Source organism: Fusarium phalaenopsidis (assembly GCF_050370095.1).
Source record: "Fusarium phalaenopsidis strain FUZ10S chromosome Unknown contig_32316, whole genome shotgun sequence".
NCBI classification, from domain to species: Eukaryota; Fungi; Ascomycota; class Sordariomycetes; order Hypocreales; family Nectriaceae; genus Fusarium; species Fusarium phalaenopsidis.
In genome coordinates, this window is record NW_028145399.1 from 844,481 (window position 1) to 866,683 (window position 22,203).

A 22,203-nucleotide genomic window follows, 5' to 3' on the forward strand; every position below is an offset into this window, starting at 1 on the left:
TTCGGTCATCAATTTTTACGTTTTGGGAGGATACATTGTCAACACGCTGATTATTTGGATGATGGAAAAGTTTATTGTCGTCATTGGCTTTCGCTGTCGAGAGCCTTGATCTCTTGATTGTCTCGCATGGAGTCTTGTTGCTGTCGCTTGCGGTTTAGTCTTGGAAATACATGGATGTTGCGACCTTTTCTTCTATAAGAGGTAGTAATGAAAGGAATGAGAAAAATGAATCAGAATCAGAATCAGACAAAAAGTCGTCGTATGTTTCCGTGTCGATGCCTAACTGAATTGAACCGTCTCGTACTTGCTCTTGGCTCTGATGCGAGGGCCGTATTTGAACAGCACCCAAGGAACAGGAAGCAATGCCAGTGCGATAAATGCCAAAAGACTGCTCGCCCAGTCGATTCCCAGCTTCCGGTACACTTCAAAGAATGAGTCAGCTATCGCCTGTGCCTCAGGGTGGGTTGCACTTACTCTGAATCGTAAATAGAGGGAACACTCCAGCGAAGCCATACCGCGCGAGACCGTTTGCACTCGCTGCACTCGCTACCACGCTTCCGTGATATGTATCGGTGATATACTGCATAGTGCTGACGAACACGCATAGATTTCCCCAGGCAAATGCGATCATGGATGCTGCTGGACTGGCCCACGATACTCCCGGTCGCGCTGTCCAGGCAAACCAGAACAGGCCAATCGGCAACCCGATACTTCCAATCATCGCAGGATACAGACGATGCTCTGGTGGGATCTGATGGGGAGGATACTTGTGGGCTTTTGTGCGGTAGAGGAAGACGTCGCAGAGGATGACCGTAACGAGACCGAGGAGGCATCCGATGACGATGGAGAGAAATACCAAGCCCGATTCCTCGATCGAAAACTTATAAACCCTCCCGAACGTATACGGTACAGCCGCGAAGAAACTAAAGAGCGTTCCGAACTCGGCCGAAACGTAAAGGCAAATGAACCCTGTGATGGGCTCGAAGAAGAGCATTCGAACCGGTCGCACGACAGCCACGACGGCAAAGACCTTGAGGCGAGCGGATAGAGGCGGCGAGGGTTCGACTTTGAGGCCCATCTTCTTGGCCAGTTTGCGCTTGATTGCTGGATGAAAGGTTTCTTCGGAGAAGGCTGCGACGATCATGGCGAAGATGGCGAAGAAGATTAGGGTCCATTGCGTCCAGCGCCAGCCTTTGCGGTTGACAACGAATGAGCCGATGACTGGTCTTGAAAGGAGTTAGCAACGTTAACAGAGGAGTGATGGAAAGTCGAACACTCACCCAAATCCAGGTCCCAGAAATGGCATCAGGATAAACACAGCAGACACAGGCCCCCTATTCTTGGGCGTAAACGTCTCCGACAACGTCCCCGGCGCAACTGCTAGTACAGGTCCCCAGCATAGCCCAGCCATGAAGCGAAGGAAACACAGCCCGCCCATGTTGTGCACGAAGCCCGCGCCGATAGTGAAGAAGGCCCCAAGGGGCACGCTCGCAGCGTAGATGGGGTACCGACCGATGGTCTCTGACAGAGGACCGCCGATGACGGGGCCAAAGCCGAGGGCGAGGACATACATTGTCAGAGGGAGAAGGGCGACTGTGCTGCTAACGTTGAATTCGGCCATAAGTTGGCCGCGGGCGGCGCTCATGATGGAGGTACCAACTGATCTGAATGTCAAGGTTAGGAATGGTTTCGAAGAAGGTATTCGCGCTTACGCTAGAAATGCCGCGGAAGATAGCATCACGACTTGCAATGCCTTCTTCCTAGCTGGCCAGTTGAAGGGGTTGTGCGGGCTGTTGTCCCAGTCGAACTCGTCCACAACCTCAGGACTCTCCTTTGACTGCGCAACCTCGACATCATTTTCAGTCGTAGAGTCGTTTCGAATTGAAGCAGCCAACGCGACATCCCCGTTCACCGTCGCGGCGTCTTCAATCAGAGTTGTCGCCATTGTGTATGCGATCTATCACACAAAGGGCTTGTTTCTCATCTCCAGGACAGCACCTCCATCTAGATATAAAAGATCTAAGATCTCGCTTGCTGATCAAACAAATGCTCAATAATGGAAATGCTCTGGAATTGCGACATTGTGGTCATCCGGCGCATAAATGGAAATAATTCCGACGGGGTTTATGGCGGTTAATATGATTACTGATCCTTTTGATGCGGTGTTGCCCACGGCCAAGCCCATCACTAGCGCGGGCATTGGCCTGGGAATTAATGATGACTATGCCAGAGCTCAACCTAGGATGAAATTATGTCACGTCTCCGAGGTTTAGTTGCGTTTTTGTTGGGTGTCGTCCTCGGCCTCGCGTACATCATTTGTCGCGCCCTTAAGTTGACCTCCCCTCGGCAACCGATTAATAACCTACTACAAGGAAAGGAAAACGGTTTCCTGGCTTGCCATGCAATACAAAGCATCAACGGTCCCTCGGCTTGAAATGCCGCTTAGAAATCGCACCCATCGTTGGATTGTCACCATGTTGAGATACCACGAGGAACATTGCCAAGCTCGCCTTTGAGATTATTAAGTGGCAAAAGTATCACACGGCAAACTCAACCCGATGTTTGAATTGATCATGGAATTTTGCCGAGGTTTGATCAAACACCCCCTGAGGAGCATGACCTCGGACTCTTCGACGATGAGGGGTAGACTTCACAATAGCAAGTCAGACATTCAGAGTGAATGCACCAACGGTGGGGGTTCATTAACATTAATCTCTATGCCTCTACACGCGCGTCTAGAATGGCCGTTGGCGATGAGACCGCTCAAGTTGACCTAGTCAGTTACCAGGCAGCTGAATCAACTTGTAGTCGCCATCCAGGTAGAACCACTGATCATACTTGGCAGGCCTCTCAGCGGCAGGCAGGACATTGGACTTGGCGGGGAGGTTGAACTCCTTGGTGGCATCCTTGCTGCGGACGAAGCTCTTCTTGTACTTCTTGGTGCTGGTCTGGTTGTAGTTGATCTCGTTGGAGTCGACCTTGCCCCGGACGAGATCCTGCCAGTCGCCGTGGCTGTCCTTGATGGTCTTGGCCATGAACTTGGCGTTTTGGTAGTCGCCGCCCACGATCTCGAGGACGTCGTCGCCGCGAGCGACCTTGTAGTACTGGGACTTGTCAGCAAAGGTCTATGGTGTTTAGGGTTGGAACTCACAGTGAACCAGTTGTAAAAGGTCTGAGCCAGACCAGGTCGGTACTTCTCGAGATCCTCGACAGCTACGGGGGTTAGCTGAATTCTGCCTGTGTGGCATCATAACTTACTATCAACCAGGGCCGCAAGGGGGTCCTTGGTGTCAATGGCAATGACCTTCCAGTCAGTCTCGCCGCCCTGGGAGAAGGTCAGATTGTTACTTCTATCAATTATTGGAAGACTCACATCGTTCAGAGCAAGGCCGCCCAGGACCTTGACCGACTTGACCTGGCCGACATGGGCAGGGCTGTGATATAGATTAGACATGAACTCAAGGGTGCTCAATTGGAACATACGCTTCAGTGATGTCGAACAGGTCGATAGGGTCATTGTCACCAGGATAGCCAGTAAAGTCATGGTCGTAGTTAGGGCTCTCCCAAGTCTGGGGGATGGATCCATAGTGGAAAGGGTAAGACTTGTGAGGCCAGACACTCTCAACAAAGCGAGGCTTGTCCTTCTTGTCATCATGGAAGATGGGGTCTATGTCAAAGTCAGCGATTGAGTTTTGAATGAGAGTGTTGGGGGGGCTGACTGAGAGGCTCGCTGCGCTTGGTCTCGATCTTGCCGTCAGTCCATCGAGGAATCTCGACAACATAGCTCACGATGCGGTTGTTGCCCTTCTCGGGGTACAGGGGGACATCGTGCCAGAAGGAGATGGGCTGGCCATCCTTTTCCAACCACACACGCCATTCCTGCCGATAGTCAACATCATATTCTAGTCTTGTAGAGGTGACAAGTACTGACGAGGGTGTTGCGTGCTCCGACTTCCCGCAGAGTAAGAGAGTCGTAGTCAAAAGACTTGGCTCGGGGCTCAATAGTAGAACCAAGAACCACAGCGGGCAGCAAGGCCAGATGGAGGAGCACAGAAGTAGAAACCATGATGACTTGAGAGAAAGTGGACAGCTGTGAAGAAACTCTGCGGCTGATCTGAACAAACTTCAGAGTTTCACCGGCGCTCGGGGTGTTTTTAAGCTTGTCGGGAAGATCGCATCGAGTGCATAGCTCGCGTGAGGAGCAACACCAATGACGCCTCCGTAGCACAAGAACCCAACCGAACCCTCGGTGACGAGAACGGGAGAAGTGGGACCGGTAGCCCGGGACCCGGCGTAGTGGGTGCCCGCCGAGAGCGACGGATCGTCACCCCGGCCGGGGCAATAAAGCGTAGGGCTCCAACGGCGAGGCAAAAGGGGAGCACGTGCCAGGGGGTGTTGTCGATCACTTTTGGATGGGTCCAGTTGACGATCTTACATCGAGGCACGTGGGACTTGGGAGATTCTGAAATCGATGTCCAAAAGGGTAGGTGCTACTGCAGGTCGACCAAAGAGCTGGAATTGCAATGAATGCTTTTAATTCCATGATACGCCCGAGTCAATTCGTTTCTTGGCGACGTGAATCCATCCAATCTTTGAAGATAAAGAGCGGACAAAATCCCGCGTCAGAGTCCACCCAGTTGGGCAGTGCTTATGAGGACTTTGGCCAAAGGCTTGGCTAAAATGTAGATGTTTTATGACAAGAATCTCTTGTTTTTAGAGTAATTTTATGACAGAAACATATAATTTTAGAGTAGTATTATGTTGATTTTAAACAAGAGCTTTCCCTTGTTCTTGTCTAAGGACGAAGTGAGATGGCACACAGTATATGCAAGACCAGCCCTACCCCGACCTCAATACAGAGCATGGAGGTACGCAAAAAGCCAATTTTCATTACTCTCACCTCGAATACTGTCCTGCTCACTAAATATTGTGTAAAAATCTGCGGTAAGAACGGCACTGAGGCGTTTTTATAGTACTATCGTCAGGTGTACAACGACCAATTGGTCAATAGATCCACGGGGATAGGGTAGTCCCTATACTTCATGAACACATGTGAAATGAAGTCCAAGGCGTTTTCAAACTGTGGAAGTGTTGAAGATATCGTCGGATCCCGGTGGAAATAATGCAGTTGGAGATATCACACTATTTTGCGCAAGTGAAAGCTAGAGGTATCGCGCAGAGACGCTCAATTAGCCACTCCGCCACCATGCCTGGGGTTGTTGTTGAGGTCGTAGCAGGGTCAAAGAGAGTACAGCGCTGGTAGCTGTGGCACAACTCCACGCCGCAAATATCGTCATACACACCCAACGGTACGTCTATTCAAGCCCGTTTATTCACCCTGCTTGACTCGCTACATCCTCCTCCCAGCCGTCTTGATCTTCGGATGCCCAGCGCCGGTCTCCACCCGCGGCAGTCCTCCGCTCCGGAGCCATCGTGGGGCAGTCCCCGGTGTCCCGAGCACGGCCTCATCACGCACCTTAGATAGCATCATCAATATTTGAAGATGAGTTCGTCATAATAAAGAGAGTAGAGTATGAGCATAAATGGATGAGTATGATATATGAAGTCGTCTAAAACACGATGCCAGCTCAGCACACCGGCTTAGGGAAACACTGTTTCGCCAACTGGTAGGCCAATGGGACATGGAAAGACCGGGCGACTTAGCAGTAGTAGTGGTAGTAACGAGAGCCGAAACTAAAAGCAGGATGAGATGGCAGAACGGCTAAATATACATGGAGGTTTCGTTCGGCCGTCCAGACCGTCCAGACCGTCCAGCCAGGGCAGAGAACGAAGGACAAGGACCCCTGTTGCTCCAAAGCAATCACTTTCGCGGCCTGGCAAATCACGGGACCGTACGGAACCCACTACGCCAAGCGGAGGCCCGGGAACACCCGGAACCGCCCACATTATGCAAACTTTGAGCAACCGATTCAACAACAAACCAAGGCACAGTGGCGGAGTGGTTAACGCGGTAGACTCGAAATCTACTTCCTTCGGGAGCGTCTGTTCGAATCAGGCCTGTGTCGATTTGTTTTTTTTGCAGATCCTTCATCAGATCTGGCTGTATCTTGTTCCAACTGATTGTTGTGGTTGGTGGCGTTGTCTTTTTGTTGATGTTCTTTTTTTGGTATCGCGTCTTTTTTTGGAGGCGGCACGCGGGAGCGGCTGCTGACTAATCTCAACCGCCATCTCAACGGTCATCCAAAATAGGAATTTTCTTGAGACAGCCCAAGCTCCCCAAGACCCAGGACTCACAATTGCGGATATTCATAACAGAGCAAGATACAAGGCGACAATAGGCAGCATGTGGCTACCTACCGTTACTGGGACAAGCAAGAGGCATGAAGGTCACTCTGATGGTTAGGTTTCAGTGCCGTCGTATATTGATATCTGCGTCTTTTGCTGTTCTGGATGAGGATCAATGACAAAAGAAAAGAACGATTGATGCTTGAGCCCAAGGTCACAAATCAATCACACGGCATACAACATTCAGGACCTGTCCTCAATTACGCGTATCTACATGTTCCCGCATCAAGCCGGGAAGAAAGTCTAGAACTATAAACGTGCCAAATATTTACAAGTCATAATGTAAGTTTGTTCCATCACCCCAGATCCGATCCCAGCATTACACGCACTGGTGGTACCACTCGTTGTGCTCCTCGCAGACATAAGGAGCCTCGCACTGGGTAGGTCCGTCCCAGTTACGGCCGCCGCACTGGTAGTAGTGCTTGACCAGCTCGGTGGTGCCGGTGCCGATGGGGGCCGAAGGAGCCGTGCCGGTTGGGGCTGGGACCGCTGGGCCGGAGGCGGCGGACTGGGTGTTCCAGGGGTAGTTGTAGGCGGAACTGCTGTGGCGGATGATGGGGACGCGGACGGTGGGCTCGGCGGGGGACTCAGTCACGGAGGCGGCAGCGGCCTCGGAGACTGGGGCTTGGCTGTTGTAGGGCACGGTGCCGTTGATGGGTGTGGTGCTGTTGCCGGGGACGGCGTAGGTGGGGAAGGGCTCAGGCTGCTCCTCCTCATCCTCGCAATCCTCGTCATCTTGGGAGTCTTCGTCTTCGTCCTCTCCCTCGCCCTCTTCCTCACAGTCTTCGTCACCCTCGTAGTCTTCGTCGTCACCGACTTCAGAGGCGATGGGGGCAGCAGCAGAGGTTCGGATTTCGAGAGTGGTTTGAGTGGCAGTGTTGTTAAGGAAGGGAGTCACAATGAGGCTGGTGGGCTCAGGAGCAGGGGCGGCCTCAGAGATCGAGACAGCGGGCTTGGTTCGGGTCTCGAGAGTCGTGGCTGGGGCAGTGGTCTCGACAACGGGAGCGACGCTGGTGGCATCAGCAGTGGCAACCACTCTGCTAACCTCGACACTGGTAGCCTCAGCAGTGGCAACAACGCTGCTAGCCTCGACGCTGGAGGCCTTGCCGCTGGAGCCAGTCGCAGCGGCGGCGAGCAGGCTGGAAATGCTAGTCCAGGCGGGCTTCTTCTCGTATTGGTCGTTGTAGATGAGAGCCTCACCGGCACCACTGAAGGTGTTGGGCACCCAGCTGTACTTGTCAGAAACTCCCCAGATGGTCACACCCACGCAGCCCTCGACGTCAAGGCAGGATCCGACGACGTTGGCAAAGTCGTCACCTTGAGTCTTGAGAGCGGACTCGGAGGCGGGGATAGAGGCGTGGCGGATGTCGAGCTCGGTGTAGGCGACCTCGACGTTGAGGGCAGTAAAGCGCTTCAGGACAGTGGCGAGGTTAGCGCGAGAGGGGGTCTGGCCGACGATGAGGTGGCCTTGGAAGCCGACACCGTCGATGGGGGCACCAGCATCTTGGACGGCCTTGACGAGCTCGATAGCACGCTCTGTCTTGGCACCGTTGCCCTCGAGGTTGTAGTCGTTGTAGTACCTGAAGAGTTAGACGTTGAACAGCACTAACAGGGGAATAACTTACAGCTTGGCATCGGGATCCGCCTTGCGGGCGGCGTTGAACGAAATGGCAAGGTAGTCAGTGCCGAGAGTCTGGTAGAAAACGCTATCCCGCCAGTTACCATCGTCACCAATGGCCTCGTTCACAACGTCCCAAGCATAGCAGTCGCCCTTGTAGTGACCAACAACGTTGGAGATGTGAGCCTCAATGATGGTTGTAAGTTCCTCCTTCGAGAAGCTGCCACCCGACACTATAACAGTTAGCACCACTCATCTTCCAAGATACAATAAACCTTACCCCAGCTGGGAAGCTGGCTGTGCCAAGTCAGAGCATGGCATCGCAGAATCTGCCCGTTCTTCTTGGCAAGGTCCGGAACGACGTCGGCCTTTTCGTAGGAAAACTTTCCCTCTGTCGGCTCCGTCGAGTCCCACTTCTGACCGTTCTCGGGGACGAGCTGACCAAACTCTTCGGTGTCGTCGGCGAGGGCCTTGTAAGCCTCGTCGCTGAGGTATCCGTTGTCGACGGTGGTGCCAAAGTACTGGAGTCCGGCGGCCTGCGCCAGGCTGTTGAGCTGGGCCGAGACAGGGCTCGAGGCCAGGAGACCAAGGAGGGCGGTCTTGTACATGGTTTGTATTGTTTAATGAGCGAGTGAATTAAACAAGAAAGAATAAAGAAAGAATGGCAAAAACAAAGAACGACACACACGTACAGGTCAATGGCAAGTTCATCCCATCTTGAAAATCCGGGCTCTTGTCCTTCAAATACACCCACCACAGCAAGGGATGCCCGATCAATCGAGAGATAGTCTTTGTTGATCGTCCCACGGTATACGCAAGTACGGCACCAGATCCCTATTCTCCCAGACGGCAAAACTCGAATCCGTCAACCGTCCAAGATTCCTCCGATGGGCGCACAGTCCTGGCATCTCCGCCCTGTCTCAGGTCGCGACAGGGGTGCCGCCTCGGGGGCTATTCCTCTTAAAGAAAGGCAGACGAGGGAGATGAGACGATTTGAGAAGAAAAATACAAGAGAAGCTTTTGACGATCGTCCCAGGTTTTCTGTTAGTCGGGCCAAATTCCTTGGTTCTTTGGAGAACCGGGTTGTCGGCAACGTCAGTTCGTTTGCCCCTGCAGTTCGCTACCGTTGACCCCTGATTGTTGACTAACTTGTGAGAATTAACGGACTGCTTGACGAATGATGAGAAGTTGAATGCGAATTTGAGGGGTTCTCTTATCACCCCAGATGGGGAACATGCTCTGATTGCGTCGGGCGGTTGACGACTCAATTCTCTATTGCCGCGCTTATCCAACTTCTGTCGTATATAGCAGGTCGCAATGAGAAGCTCATATACGAGCCTCTCTGCAACCGTGAAACGCAACTCTTGGGTCGCATCGCGAATCGGGAGTCCAGCAAGCGTCGATCGTCTCCCCTTCCACGTTTCAGATGCGAGGCGCTAGAGCGGTCTTAGCAGGTTCGGTATTTTCTAGATGATATCCGAGAAGAGATGAAAGGTGTTGATGGGGCTCTCGGTTTAATTGACTTATCTGGAAGGCCGGAGGGATAAGTGCCGAAAACTGCAAGGCTTGCTTTTAATGAGGACCAATTGTTGAAATGAAAGAGAGATATTAAGATGATAGATAGTGGATATAGTAAAAAAAAAACCTTGTTCTGGCACCTTATGAACGAACGCCAATCTCCCGTCGTGATGTACTGAAAGAATGTCCTAATAACGACCTGCTCAACCTTGAACTCGTGTTCACTCCACACGTACCGTCGATCGAATTCCGTTCGAGTATCAGATCATGCACCTTAATCGAAAGCTTACGCCTCACTTCTTGCTTGCGACTGCTCTCTCAATGTCGCCAATCTCCAGCTCCTCAAGCGTCTCCTTCCACAGCTTCTCCGTCATCCTCTGGCCGGGCTCGGTATACATGATCGGCGGATACCTATCATCTTTATGTTAGCAGTCATCGGAGATCTAAAGACTCTCAGCTCACGGTCGAATCACCCAGTCGCCAAAAGACCCATGGCTCTCTTTGCCCAGCACCAGCGCAGAATGCAGATACTGCCTCGTCCCATCGACAATATTCCTTCCGAATATAATCCCGGTGATAAACACAAAAGCCTGCGCTGCGTACTGGCCTTTGGACTCGCGCATGAGTGCCGTACCTCTGGTTGAGCTGGGATTGACGACGTTGATGATGACGTCGTCTGCGGAAACGACCTCTGCGAGCTTCGATATGAACATGGGTAGCAAGAGTTTCGTCTTGCCGTATTGATCAAATCCGTCAAAGCCCTCTTCGGCGTCTAGCACGTCCAGGAAACTTCCAGATGGTTCCTCCATCTTCACCCACAGAGCCATGTCTGAACCTACAATGGTCAGGCGGCCAGGCGTGGAGGAAAACTTCTTCCCTCCAGAGATGACGCTGTTCTTCTCTCTCAATATGGGGATCAGAAGGATAGTCAGAAGCATCGTCGCCAGGAAGTTGACCTGGAGCGTCACCTCACGACCCTTGTCCCCACCACAGCGCTGGTATGATGCCTTGCCGCACCCAGCGTTCAGGATAACAACGTCAAGTCGCTTCAAGGTCTCGCACCTAGAAGCAAACTGCCTCACAGAGTCATAAGACTCCATGTCAAGAATCCAAACCCTGATAGTCGCGTCTGGGAACTTAGCCTGCAACTGCTTCGCGGCCTCGTCGCCTCTCGACTGTGACCGCACAGCGAGGATCAGCTCGTTTAGGCCGAGTTGTAGGAGCTGCCGCGCACACTCGAGACCCAGGCCTTGACTTGAGCCGGTGACTATAGCGGTTTCGCCTTGGAGGTCGATATGAGAGGGGATCTTGGGGACGCGGTGGAAGACTTGCTTCCAGAACAGACCTGGGAAGCCGGCCTCCCAGGCTGCCCTGTCTTTCAAGTTGGCTGACATTCCTTGTAAGTTCTGATGGGGTTATAGAAGAAGTAAAAGATATAAAGATGAAAGAATACGATTGATATCTAGGACGAGCTGGTGGAAGGTGTTGCGAGTCTGGCTTGATAACCAGCAACAGCCTGGCAACTACTCTATGATTTATATAGCCAATTTTCACGGACCCGGCATTATCTACTCAAGCCGTCGCTTTCAATGCGACGGAAATAGCCTTCAAACCATCCGAACCCGTTTCGAGGAACTTTTCTGCTCGGATCTTGTAGTTCACAATGCTTGATAACCAACACTTCCGTCCAAAACGCCACTCTGCACGATCCCGATCAAGTAGAGTACAAGAGCGCTTAGCGCCTCTGTCGATCATTCCGAACTTTTTCAAGTCCACCCATTGGCCACGATAACATAGTGCTCATCCTTCTGAGGACCCCTGCTAGCTCAGGCCAATCGCGTATTGTCAAATCGTTCCAGATGGTAAATATTGGCAGCCAAGGATTTGTACTGTACATACTCCACGCGGCGCTGACGTCCCTTGAACATCAGTCGGCTCCTTCAATGCCGCAGAGTCGGGCTTCATAAACTCCCCCTCTCGTCCATTCACCGTCGTGGGAAAAGTTCCCTTTGCATCTTTCACCATGTCTTCACAGTTCGCCTCGTTGGCTCCGCGCCCAGGGGTGGAGAAGCCCGCGGTCGGGAAGGTTGACCTGCCGATACATCACGGCGACAAGGAGTGGGATGCTGTTTATGTACATATTGAGCGGCTGTATGTGCATGAGCGCAGAAAACTACGCCATGTGATGGAAACGATGGAGACGGAGTACAACTTCAAGGCAACGTGTGACTTCCCAGCTTAGGGTCGACCCTGGCGTGAATATGACCTAACTTGCATCTAGGCTTCAAATGTACAAGAAGCGGTTCACGAAATGGGGCTTCTCAAAGAACAAACCACGTGCTGGTACCAAGAAGTCACAGAGTCGCGACCCGGTTGTCACTCACACCCAAGCCATCAAAGCTGTACCCAAGGGTACAGTGCAAGTCACTCTACCCGCATGTCTCAAACTGGGTGCTTCGGATCTGGCAAACCTGGAGTTCTTGGCAAGCATACAGAACTGGGGCTCCTCATTCTTTGACTCGCCAGAAGGTCATGGCTACCCACCCCCGCCCAGCCCCCCAGCTTCCCCCACTGAGATGGTGTCTGCGAGGCGATACGACCCGGAAAGCCTGAGCTTTGCCTTTAGGATCATTGTTGAACTGCTGGAGAGGGGCAAGGGTGAGCTGGCGGGACGTCTAACACGCAAGGCGTTCCTCCAGATAGAGGCGATGCTGCAAGTTGAAGGACCTCTGTTCATCTGGAACATTTTGGAGATTCTATACTACATGGCACTCTACGGGCAGACACAACTGTTCGGTATTCTGCTACTTCATCTAACCAACCTGGCAAGGAACCGCTTTGAACCAGGACATCCCCTCATGCAGATGCTACACGGCCTACACACGCTCCTTCAGGGCTGGTACAAAGACTCACTCCCCCCTCAAGCGGAGGTGCTACATCAAGCCTGGTCACTAAACGCAAACATGATCTTCAACAACTTTGACACTCGCCTCTTGATCCTCTACTACCGCCTGGTATGGGACTCGGAGATGGTCCGTCTCCCCCAGAATAAGCTGGAGGATGCCGATAGATGGTTCGCCCTCCTGGAAAACAAGGTCCCGATGGATTATGCATTTGCCGAGGATATGATAGCTCGCATTCACCCTGACCTCTTAGCCAGTGACGGGTATGGAAGAGAACCGCCCAAGGAGTATGAGATGCTCAAGCACACCAGCGTATCAGCTATACAACACCGAAGCACAATGCCCTTTTCAGAGACAAAGATGAAGATCCGGATCCTCTCCGGAATGTTAAAAAGCCGAATTCTAGAGAGAAAGAATACCCTCACTCCGTTAAGCGACATTGAAGCAGACCCAGAGCCGTCTATGCCTCAACGACACCCTCCTCAGCTACCGCGCTTCCACGCCCGGATCATCGCATACGTTATGAAGGTGCTCGTTGATGTCGACCTGGAGATGGGGTTTGATCCGACCATTGCAACGGATAGGATGCGCAGTATCGTTGCTATGCGGGAGTATGGACAGAGTCGGATTGGACCTCAGACGATCCATGAGCTGTGGCGGTTGGAGGATTTGCTTCGGCGGCAGGGATGTAAAGAGGAGGCCGCCCAGATTCGGCAGGATACGTACAAGAGGTTAGAGGAGTATGTTGATGATGTTCCCGTACATGAGGTATAGGGGTTTGGCAGCGGCAGGGTCTCATGGGCGACAACATCTCTAGGAAGGGTGGATCATGACAGTGTAGCTAAGTGAGAGGTGACAATAGCCCTAATAATCAGCACAAAGTGACAGAGACAAGCTGCCTCAGTCATAAGATAGTTAACGCCGTGAGTCTATACTCTATTCAACGCTTCTCCATGCAAGCCAGTCAAGTTCTTACAAGTACAGCCTCCTCCTCTTTCCCCAATCACGATTCACGACCCAAGCGCTCCTCGTCATCTGCAGTTAACTCGTATGCTGGTCGGAACCCCTCTCCATTCTGGCCTTCTTTCTTTAAGTGAGGGTTGGGATGGGTATCCTTTTTTCCGCCAAGACTGGTGTAGCCCTGATGCATGTTAGTAAGAGAGTGAGTCCCTCATTGAAACCTGACTAACCTGGTCATAGAGGGGACAATATGAGATTCCCAAATGTCGGATAAACTACACATGTTAGCCTTCTTTTAACGTCATGGCTGATAATGACTCCCTGGCAGAGAGCCAATTTCAACTTACTGCCCAAATTTGCGCTATCGCAGTCCACAGTTAGCAATTGTTGCTTAGCGAGGGGGTCATGGCCAAGAGCCAGGGGAGGCCCAGCAACATCTTGAATATACACGTACCATAATGCCAATCAATCACCGGGTGCACTCGCATAAAAGCAGGCCACCCAGAATCCGTCGGATCAAAATGTGTCAAGTTCTCTCCATGAGGATCAGTCCTCCGCGTCCCCACAAAGATTGCCTTTATACTCGGTCGCTCCTCGAGATATATCTCTAGTCCCTTCTTCATCGACAACACATAGCGAGCCACCTCGAGGTTGTATTCGGCGCTAGACGACTCCACAAACTCGTCAATCTCGGGGAAGGGATGCGCGGCAACGATGTACACGGCTTGGAGCTTCTCCGGGGTCGCGGAGTTGGAGGTTCCGTTGGTGGCTGTCGTCTGAGAATAGCGCTTTCCCATACATGCGAGAATCACGATAAGAAGAACAAGACCTGTCAATATCATGGGTCAGCATTGGTTAGAGTGAATGGGGTAAGGAGGGGCTCATGGAGGCGGGAGTGGGCTCATGGCAGCAATCCCGAAAGCGCCCGATTCCCTGGAGCTCCCAGAATGGTCTCTAAAGGCAAACGTACAATCTTTTCCTCCATTGTATGATAAGGAGATTTGTTCAGGTCTGTTGGCGCGAAAAGGGTCAGCGACCTGGGGATTGTGTCAAGACGTTTCAGACTTGAACGCACCGGTATCTCTCCAACGCCTCCTCCACAACCCCTATCGACACACGAAGTTGCGCCTGTACATCTCGAAGAATCTGCGTATCCGGGTCCTCAGCCAGGAACGCGTCGACCTTGTCCTTGATCTCGATGCACTTGTCGCGCAAGGAGCGGGGTGGCGGGGCTTGTGTCATGATGGCTCGAAATTGGCGGCTGTCGCTTCGGAGGCGGGGCGATAGAGGGAGGAACGGAGAGTCTCGAGGTCGGCGACTCGAGCTGAGGTGGTTGCAGTCGTAGAAACAAGAGGAACGAGGAGGAATCTAGAGGATGGATATTGTAGAGCCGACTCCGGTCTCGCCGTAAGGCGATATGTACGTAAATGCGGTTGAGAGGCCGAACCACTTTGCGATCACGTGGACAGTGCGTCAGTCCAAGCTTTTTTGGGTGGGGGGCACCAAACACGGGGACCCTTTTTTGGCACAGTCTTGAGGCGGGCGGGTGCAGTTTTGGGGGTGGTGCGGATCACGCTCCGCTACGGGGTGAGGCTACATCTGCGGTTTGTCCATGCCAAGCGGGCAACAATGCAACTGCCTCATTTTCAGTCATGTATCAAGGCGAACCTCAATAGAATGTGAAAGGAACTAAATACTTCGCTTATATTGTCATGCAAGCCCTGTCGAAGGCTGACTTTAGTCCCCGCTGGAGAGGAAGAGTTGAGACATTCGATAAGAAAATGCCACGTGGAGCTAGACTGCGATAGGCAGGCATGGGGAACACCACTATTCTTCGCTAGCGCACTGTCGGCTTGACTTGCCTCATCAGCCGAAGGGTCCAGACCTCGGACCGTTGCACCCATCACGTGAAGACCCTTGATTCAACTTGAATCTCTGGAAGAAAGATGCAATTGTCTGCGCCCCGGTGCTGTTCTGGAGCAAGGTGGGTTTCTATATCAAAGCCTGCCTGTATTGAGTGATTATGTGGAAGTGCGGAATGCGGCATGATTCAACATTCCTGTACAGGGTAAGCAGGGCTAGAAGCAGCTTTGATGAAGGACCACGTGAAGCAAGCCGGATTGCTAAAGAATTACAGAGGCTACGAGCCGGATTCAAGTTCGAGACTTCCAGGTGGCACATTTCTAATGCTCCAGAGCTAGAAGGTCTTGTGTGCTACTCATGATAGGGAGAACCTTTCCCGACCGCGTGTGATGTTGACGTGAGAGAATGGTGAATGTCGATTATGAGAGGATTTTCGGCCAAGCAAGGTATTATCTCGTTTGACATGAGCAAGATCACGGCTCCATCAAGGCGATACCAAAGAGGGTAGTTTCGACGAGGAGAACGGTTAAAGATATCACAGTCACCACAAGGAACACAAAAGCTCATACAGCACGTTTATCTCCCCCAGAAGGGATTCTCCAGGCTTGAATCCCTAACCATCAAAACCTGGCCACTATTTGCTCCTTGGTATCTCCAGACCTGAAACAAATCAAGTCACACGGGCTGACAAGATGGCCCATCGCAATCTTCTTGGCAAACTGTGATCCGGGTGGTGTAATGGCGGCCCATTAGATGGGCAACTTCGAGACGACAAGGTCGATAGCTCCTTGGGGCATGTGCGCGTCCTCCATTGCGCGGGTAACCTCGCCACGGAAATCTTGCATAGCGGTGTTCCAGTCCAGAAAACCAATGTCGCCTGACTGGAGACGCAAAATATTCCTCGATGACCCATTTCGAGCTCCGGACTTGGAATAGGGAAAATATTAGCTGCCATTTCTTTGTCTTGGATAAGGGACAACGAACCTGATTTATCTCTCGCCACCTTGCACTCACCTTATCCTGGTAGATGCGTTCACGTGGCTGTGAGAGAAGTTAGTGACTGAACAATCAAGCACCGCCCAACACAAGAAACAGCCTACCCCCATGATCCCTTGCCCGTAAGAGCCCAGCAACTTGTGCTCTCCCTCATGACGGGTGACCATGGCATCAAAGGCTGCACCAAGCTTGGCAAGAGCCTTGACGACGACTGTCGGGGTTGCGCGAGAGAAGAGGTGAGCGAAACCGTCGCCCTCCTCGGCCACAGCGGAGCTAGATGGATTCTGAAAAGCTAGAACATCGACGATGTAGCATATAGTATCAATCATGTCTAGTTTGTCGCCATAAATCATGCCAGGGGCGGCGCTTGAAGGGCTTAGCAAAGAGGGTCGAGCTGGATGTGTCAGTGTTTTTATACTTACCGCGAACAGATGTTGTTTTCTGCGTAATACAGATCGCATTGACGACGGCGAATATCGGTCCAGTTGCATTCGATGGAGGGCCATGTGACAGGCAAGGCTGCTGGTAGCTGTGAGCTAGCTCCTCTAGCTGGCGCCGCTTCCGCTTGCGCGATCACCCTGTTTGCCTGTCTTATCTCGTGCCGGAGACATCTCAAGCAAGGCATGGGAATGTCGAATCCGTGAACTCTGCAATCATGTGAGGTCATCTTGGATATCCCACAACTAAGGAGGGGGAGGAGTAGGTGGGAAGATGAGAAACAGAGAAGGAGAGGGGAAGGCAAAAGATGAATTCCTGAGGCGGCAAACAAATTGCTCTTCTCGTCCTTGTTTCTCCAGTGATTCACTGACTGTTATGCGAATGAGGCTTGAAAGTGAGTGCACCTGTTTGGCAGTGCCGTTTGACAGTGTTGTTTGCTATTGTGCATTTGGTGAACACGCAGACGCTACAAGCCCTTTCTTCAATTCTCCGACTCTCCCCTTCTATCATCTTCTTTGCTCGCCTTGAGAGTTCTCGCTCATCATCCGCCCCCGACCCGCCAACGATCTGGCGTCGGCACGAGACCATCGTGGAAATGAGCGAGCTACTCGCCCCTATCCCCTGCTGGCCATGTGTCAGGCGGACCCTTCAAGATGCGAGCTACCTCATCCGAGGCGCTGGTGGAAAGAACCTGGACAAACTGCTGATTGTTAAGTGCCATTGGCGGGACACAGACGATGGTGATGGAAAATGCACTCCGTGCTGCAGGGCTGGTGGGAATTGCGGCAGGTAAGCGTCATGGTCCCATTGCTGATTCTTTATGACTGATCACTCGAAGCGCCCCTAGCTTTCTGCAGGTAAATGCGAAGGAGATCATCGACACAATGGCCTATGTCAGCATGGCCATCAAGCTTGACAGTCCCTCGAGACGACAAGAGAGAATCCTGAACGAACGTCTTAGAACCGGAGAACGCCCAAACGAAGACAGAGTTCCCCCTTTTATGACTCGAAAGGACCTTGTTGCCGCCACAACTACACTGGGCACCCGTGTCAGCAAAATTGTTGAATGCCAAATCGAGAAAGAAATTGAAAGAAAGAAGGTGGGCACTCAGACCCTCAACCGTCAAGATGCAGGTATTCAGAGTTCTAATTAGACGCAGTCGTCATAGAGGGGAATGATCGTCACACTGGCTGTATGTTGCAACTGGTTATCATGACGAGGGTTCATATGCTTTACCACTCCGAGCAGCACTATCATGGTGCGCATGTACCTGCGGTCAACAAGAACTCGAACCAGCCCCGTAAACTGAATGCATCCGATGACGAATATCTCCCGTGGAATGCAGCTGTCCGCGAGTTCCACGCTGACGTCCTCAAGGCACTGCAGCCTGTCAACGACCATCTCGCGCGCACCATCATGGGGAATATCCCAATCAAATGGATTCCGGCTGTGGACGAAGAAGCTTTGGAGGCAGCCAAGATGGCGATTTTGAAGGCTGATCCGCCAGCTCAATTTTAGCCACCCATTCAGGTTGTGAGGGCCTTCAGGCGGAAGGGGATGCTATGTGGTGAAGAGGATGGTCTGGGTATCATAGTTTTAGACACTCCAATAAAGGACGCAAAGACAACTCTTAGACCATTTCCATGAAACTATCAATGCGTTTACCTAAGGCTATCTATCAGTCTTTAGAGAGATCTTGGTCGGCGGCCTGAGCAGCTTGAACATTTTGGGCGCTTGGAACTGGTAAAGACGGGTTGGTTTGTGTGTTGACTTGTAGGGGCTGTTGGTCTTTGGCGCGCCAGGATGGTTGATGCCCGTCCATAAGCTCCTGATACCACCCTAGGCTCGTCAGTATTGCAACGACGTGTCGAAAAGGGATAAAGGACCTTACCAACTATCGAATCGCCCCCTCTATTCGAGTGGGATTTCGTCACATTGTCCGCTACCGTGAGCTTGTGTTCGGCCTGGTAATGGTTTACCAGATATGCCCTTCGAGAAAACCGGCCAACCTAAAGAATGAATCCGTGTCAGTTTAGCCTGCCGGTTCAAGATTTCGATTTACAAACATGTGAGCAGAGCTGGCCGTTGGCGTCACGAAATCTGCAGTAAACCTCTCCGGGTGCGACGTAGATCTGGTCATCCTGGATTCCGAGTTAGTTCCATGTCAAGTGTGCACAGTAGTACACCTCGATGAACCTGTTCATCGAGCCGGGGGAGCAGTTGATCGTCGGGACGGCTAATAACTGTTTTCCCAAGGTACCTGTTGTATTCCAAGCTCGTATGGAATCTACCCATGATGATGCTGTTGAACGTAATTGGGTGACTGATGTTGTTGATTGTTGCGAGTGTAAAGAGCATCAACAAAGCGGAAGACTGCCAAAGTGCACGCGCTCTCCGGGCCTAGGTAGTCCTGTGCCGTACCTTCCTCTTGCCTATTTTTTCAGCACCCGAACAATTCGCCGGCATCTCTTATTGAAAGGCAAGGGATGTCAGTGCTTGAGTCTGCCTACCTGCTCACGAGGCAAGTGATTCAGTAACAAGGAACAGGAATTAATGTCTTGCAGAGCCATGGCTTTTGACGCCAATAGCTCCCCATTCAATCGATTTGCTTCTGTTTCTTTGCTCCTTGGTGTCGCTGAAATTGCCCATGATTATCCGCAAGTGCCACCAAAGGAGTCCTGATGTTGCCTTCCCAAGTCTTAAACCCTATAACGTCCTGTCCTCTCATCCAAAGGTAAATTCCTTGTTCTTTTTACTCTTTCCATTCTTCCTCTTGTTTCAACTTGAAATCATTGGCATCATCACCATCATCCATCTCAAGGCAAAAGCACCATGTCAGTCCCACAACAATATTACCTGCACTCAGAAGCCTACCAGAAGTATTTGGACAACGAGCTTCGCCCTACCAAGCTTCTCAAACCAATCAAGGTTCGCATCTCCCCAATCTCTCACCTCGCCCCTTTTGCTAAATTTCTGTTAGGAAGGCCCAGTTGACCTCGCTCCAGGCGAGGTCTTTTGCCGCTGGCAGGATGCCGAGAACGGCTTGATGTGCTCTCAAGTAGGTCATGAGTCAAGACTTTATACAGGAGTTAGGCTCATCATGTTTTTTAGAGGCGCAAACTCGTCTCGACGGAATACTTGAGGCGACACTACATCAACGTGCACAAGTGCGAGGTCGTCGTCCCCCCACGAGGGGGGAGGATATCCACTGAGTTGAACGCACAAGCCCACGGTGCTACCACATCTTGGTCCGCCTCTATGATAATACATCTCTGATAATCTTCTAGCCTAGTACGACGATATAGCTGCGAACAAGAAACCCTCGTGGCCAATGAACACGGACACGGACACGACACCTGCTGAAACTCAGGCTGCTCCCGCGTCGGATGTCGCCACGTCTGAAGTCGAGACCCAAAACGCTCTCGCCCCGGATTTTACGACGCCTGAAGCTGAACACCTACAAAGAGTTGAGTTTGATGAGCTGGACATGACGGGAGATGAATACATTTGGGGAGAAGCTTGGGCTGCCTTTGATGAGACAGCGTTGTGACAGCATCTGGCACTGGGATATTCAATTGGCTCGGTTCATATGGCTTCCACATTGTGGGATAGGAGACTACCCCCTTTCAAGCCCTGGAGATAAATCCATCGCAGTGGAACTTTGATCAAGCTCTGAGAGGAGAGGCACCATGTGGAAGCAGCCTGGTGAAGAATGATGGTCCTGCAGGTGATCCAACCCGTCATCACTACAATCAAGACTTGTCACGTATCATTCCGTCGATTCAACAACCCGTTACAAAGGGGGTAAACTATATTTAAGGTAGTCGATAGAAGTCCATTATCTACCAAGTATCCAAAACCAGTGCCTCAAAGCACGTCCACGCTATCCTCCAACGCCATGCTACATCAGAGTTACAAATAAACAAGAGGTATCATCGCTGTAAAGACAGATATTCACCAATTCGGCGCATTAAGAATAAGTCCCATCAGACACCCCGAGATCACCCCCGTCACTGGCAGCGTTATCACCCAGCCCATGTAGATCCACGCCACGAGCTTGGGGTTGATGCACCTCCAGTCCCCGTTGGCCAGTCCGACGCCCACTGTGGCCCCCGTGATGCACTGTGTCGTCGAGACGGGGAGCGACAGCTTCGTCGCTATCAGCACCGTGATGGCGCTCGCCAGTTCCATGCAGAACCCGCGGCTGGGCGAGATGAGCGTAAGGCGGTTCCCCAGCGTGCGCATGACGTGGTAGCCGTACGATAGGAGACCGACGACGATGCAGGAGCCCCCTACCACCAGAATCCAAACGGGGATGTCGATGAAGTCAGGAATCTCGCCGGTGAGCCACACTTCATACGCCGTGGTGATGGGCGCGACGGCGTTGCTGACATCGTTGGCTCCGTGGACGAAAGACGCCGTGGCGGCTGTGAGAATTTGAAGGGCCGAGTACATATACTCTGCTCGGTTGTCGTAGTGGGCTGACCTCGCGTGCATGTCTTCGAGATCCCAGTTAAGGATGTTGTTCCGCTTCTGCATCGCCACCACATCCTTTTCCAGACCACGCAGGAGTACTCGGTTGACTTTCCAGGCCATCACGCGTGGGCTATTCCACGAGCCGTCGGGTCGAGGGGGGATAAACTCTGAAGAAGCTCGACGCTCGAAACGGTTCGGCGGAGTCTTTGGTGGCGTCATGGCAGGCGGGGGGAGAATCCATTGGTCGTCTCGATCAAGGTCTGGCATGCGACCATCTGGTGTCTGTATCGACTCGAGGAGTGTCTCAGATGCACGGATATAGTCGAGTTCTTCACGTGTGAGATGTCCACGATAGTAGTCCTTGATGCGAGGCTTTATGAAGCCAGCAGGTGTCGGAGGTGGTGGTGCTCGCCATAGCAGCATTGGGCCTTGGAAGGCGTGGTACCATTTGAGAGTCCAGTCGTCGTGCATGATTCGTGTCCAAAGATAAGGCAGTAGGAAAAGAGCTTGGAGGAGAACGACTCCAGTTGCAGTGGCAAAGACGGAGATGACGGTATCACGGGCAGAGAGGTCGATGGTAGGGATTCCTTTCCAAACGAGGAGCACTATCTTGTCAGCATAGCACGCTCCAATCTCATCAACAACTTACTGGTTAGTGCCGCTACAGTGAGATATGTGTAGAAAGGGATCGAATAAAATGCCCGCTTGATAGCAGTGTGGCGTATCAGGACAAACTTCTTGGTAAAGAAAAAGAGCAAGCCGCCGATGCAACCAGCAATGGCTGGGGCAATGACCCACGCGGCAAAGATCTGAGAGACGCCATGCCATCCCCAGTTGACCTTATCGATGCCTATCGAAGCTGTGGCAGCTCCTACAAGGCCGCCGATAAGAGAGTGAGTGGTTGATACGGGCAGACCCTGGCGAGTAGCAAAAGTGAGAAAGAGTGATGAACCCATGATGGTGCACATCATGGCGAGGAGAAGAACAGCTGGAGAGGTATCGTAGTGGTGAGGGTCAACAATCTTTGTCCGGATCGTGTCTGCCACTCGAGATCCGACAGAGACACTGCCGCCAAATTCGCACACCGCTGCCACAAGCATCGCCTGCTTCATGGTCAACGATCT

General features: G+C 52.1%; 9 protein-coding genes and 1 non-coding gene across 10 annotated transcripts; 3 read left to right on the top strand and 7 right to left on the bottom strand.

The window, feature by feature from the left end:
- Positions 1-279: 279 nt before the first annotated feature.
- On the bottom strand, positions 280-1,945 carry LRP88_11846 (major facilitator superfamily domain-containing protein; the record flags this gene model as incomplete). The annotated part of the gene is made up of 4 exons (XM_083248261.1): positions 280-422; positions 475-1,226; positions 1,281-1,664; positions 1,713-1,945. The coding sequence occupies 4 exons, from the start codon at positions 1,943-1,945 to the stop codon at positions 280-282; spliced, it is 1,512 nt and encodes a 503-aa protein (XP_083095691.1).
- Positions 1,946-2,777: 832 nt separating this feature from the next.
- Positions 2,778-4,066, bottom strand: LRP88_11847 (inorganic pyrophosphatase; the record flags this gene model as incomplete). The annotated part of the gene is made up of 7 exons (XM_083248262.1): positions 2,778-3,104; positions 3,152-3,205; positions 3,266-3,325; positions 3,374-3,434; positions 3,484-3,667; positions 3,720-3,879; positions 3,932-4,066. The coding sequence occupies 7 exons, from the start codon at positions 4,064-4,066 to the stop codon at positions 2,778-2,780; spliced, it is 981 nt and encodes a 326-aa protein (XP_083095692.1).
- Positions 4,067-5,945: 1,879 nt separating this feature from the next.
- Positions 5,946-6,026, top strand: LRP88_11848. Its single transcript has one exon. It is a non-coding gene; the product is annotated as a tRNA-Ser (tRNA).
- A 599-nt stretch (positions 6,027-6,625) lies between these two features.
- LRP88_11849 (glycoside hydrolase superfamily) lies at positions 6,626-8,532 on the bottom strand (the record flags this gene model as incomplete). The annotated part of the gene is made up of 3 exons (XM_083248263.1): positions 6,626-7,886; positions 7,971-8,157; positions 8,205-8,532. 3 exons carry the CDS (start codon positions 8,530-8,532, stop codon positions 6,626-6,628), a joined length of 1,776 nt encoding a protein of 591 aa, XP_083095693.1.
- Positions 8,533-9,735: 1,203 nt separating this feature from the next.
- LRP88_11850 (uncharacterized protein) lies at positions 9,736-10,836 on the bottom strand (the record flags this gene model as incomplete). Its single annotated transcript, XM_083248264.1, has 2 exons — positions 9,736-9,853; positions 9,905-10,836. The coding sequence occupies 2 exons, from the start codon at positions 10,834-10,836 to the stop codon at positions 9,736-9,738; spliced, it is 1,050 nt and encodes a 349-aa protein (XP_083095694.1).
- A 629-nt stretch (positions 10,837-11,465) lies between these two features.
- LRP88_11851 (Clr5 domain-containing protein) lies at positions 11,466-13,119 on the top strand (the record flags this gene model as incomplete). Its single annotated transcript, XM_083248265.1, has 2 exons — positions 11,466-11,665; positions 11,724-13,119. The coding sequence occupies 2 exons, from the start codon at positions 11,466-11,468 to the stop codon at positions 13,117-13,119; spliced, it is 1,596 nt and encodes a 531-aa protein (XP_083095695.1).
- A 397-nt stretch (positions 13,120-13,516) lies between these two features.
- LRP88_11852 (FMN adenylyltransferase) lies at positions 13,517-14,547 on the bottom strand (the record flags this gene model as incomplete). The annotated part of the gene is made up of 4 exons (XM_083248266.1): positions 13,517-13,526; positions 13,756-14,134; positions 14,276-14,316; positions 14,381-14,547. 4 exons carry the CDS (start codon positions 14,545-14,547, stop codon positions 13,517-13,519), a joined length of 597 nt encoding a protein of 198 aa, XP_083095696.1.
- A 1,370-nt stretch (positions 14,548-15,917) lies between these two features.
- Positions 15,918-16,681, bottom strand: LRP88_11853 (uncharacterized protein; the record flags this gene model as incomplete). The annotated part of the gene is made up of 4 exons (XM_083248267.1): positions 15,918-16,049; positions 16,183-16,209; positions 16,269-16,530; positions 16,587-16,681. 4 exons carry the CDS (start codon positions 16,679-16,681, stop codon positions 15,918-15,920), a joined length of 516 nt encoding a protein of 171 aa, XP_083095697.1.
- Positions 16,682-19,435: 2,754 nt separating this feature from the next.
- On the top strand, positions 19,436-20,153 carry LRP88_11854 (uncharacterized protein; the record flags this gene model as incomplete). The annotated part of the gene is made up of 3 exons (XM_083248268.1): positions 19,436-19,531; positions 19,584-19,661; positions 19,896-20,153. 3 exons carry the CDS (start codon positions 19,436-19,438, stop codon positions 20,151-20,153), a joined length of 432 nt encoding a protein of 143 aa, XP_083095698.1.
- A 404-nt stretch (positions 20,154-20,557) lies between these two features.
- Positions 20,558-22,191, bottom strand: LRP88_11855 (phosphate transporter; the record flags this gene model as incomplete). The annotated part of the gene is made up of 2 exons (XM_083248269.1): positions 20,558-21,666; positions 21,729-22,191. The coding sequence occupies 2 exons, from the start codon at positions 22,189-22,191 to the stop codon at positions 20,558-20,560; spliced, it is 1,572 nt and encodes a 523-aa protein (XP_083095699.1).
- Between the last annotated feature and the right edge of the window lie 12 nt (positions 22,192-22,203).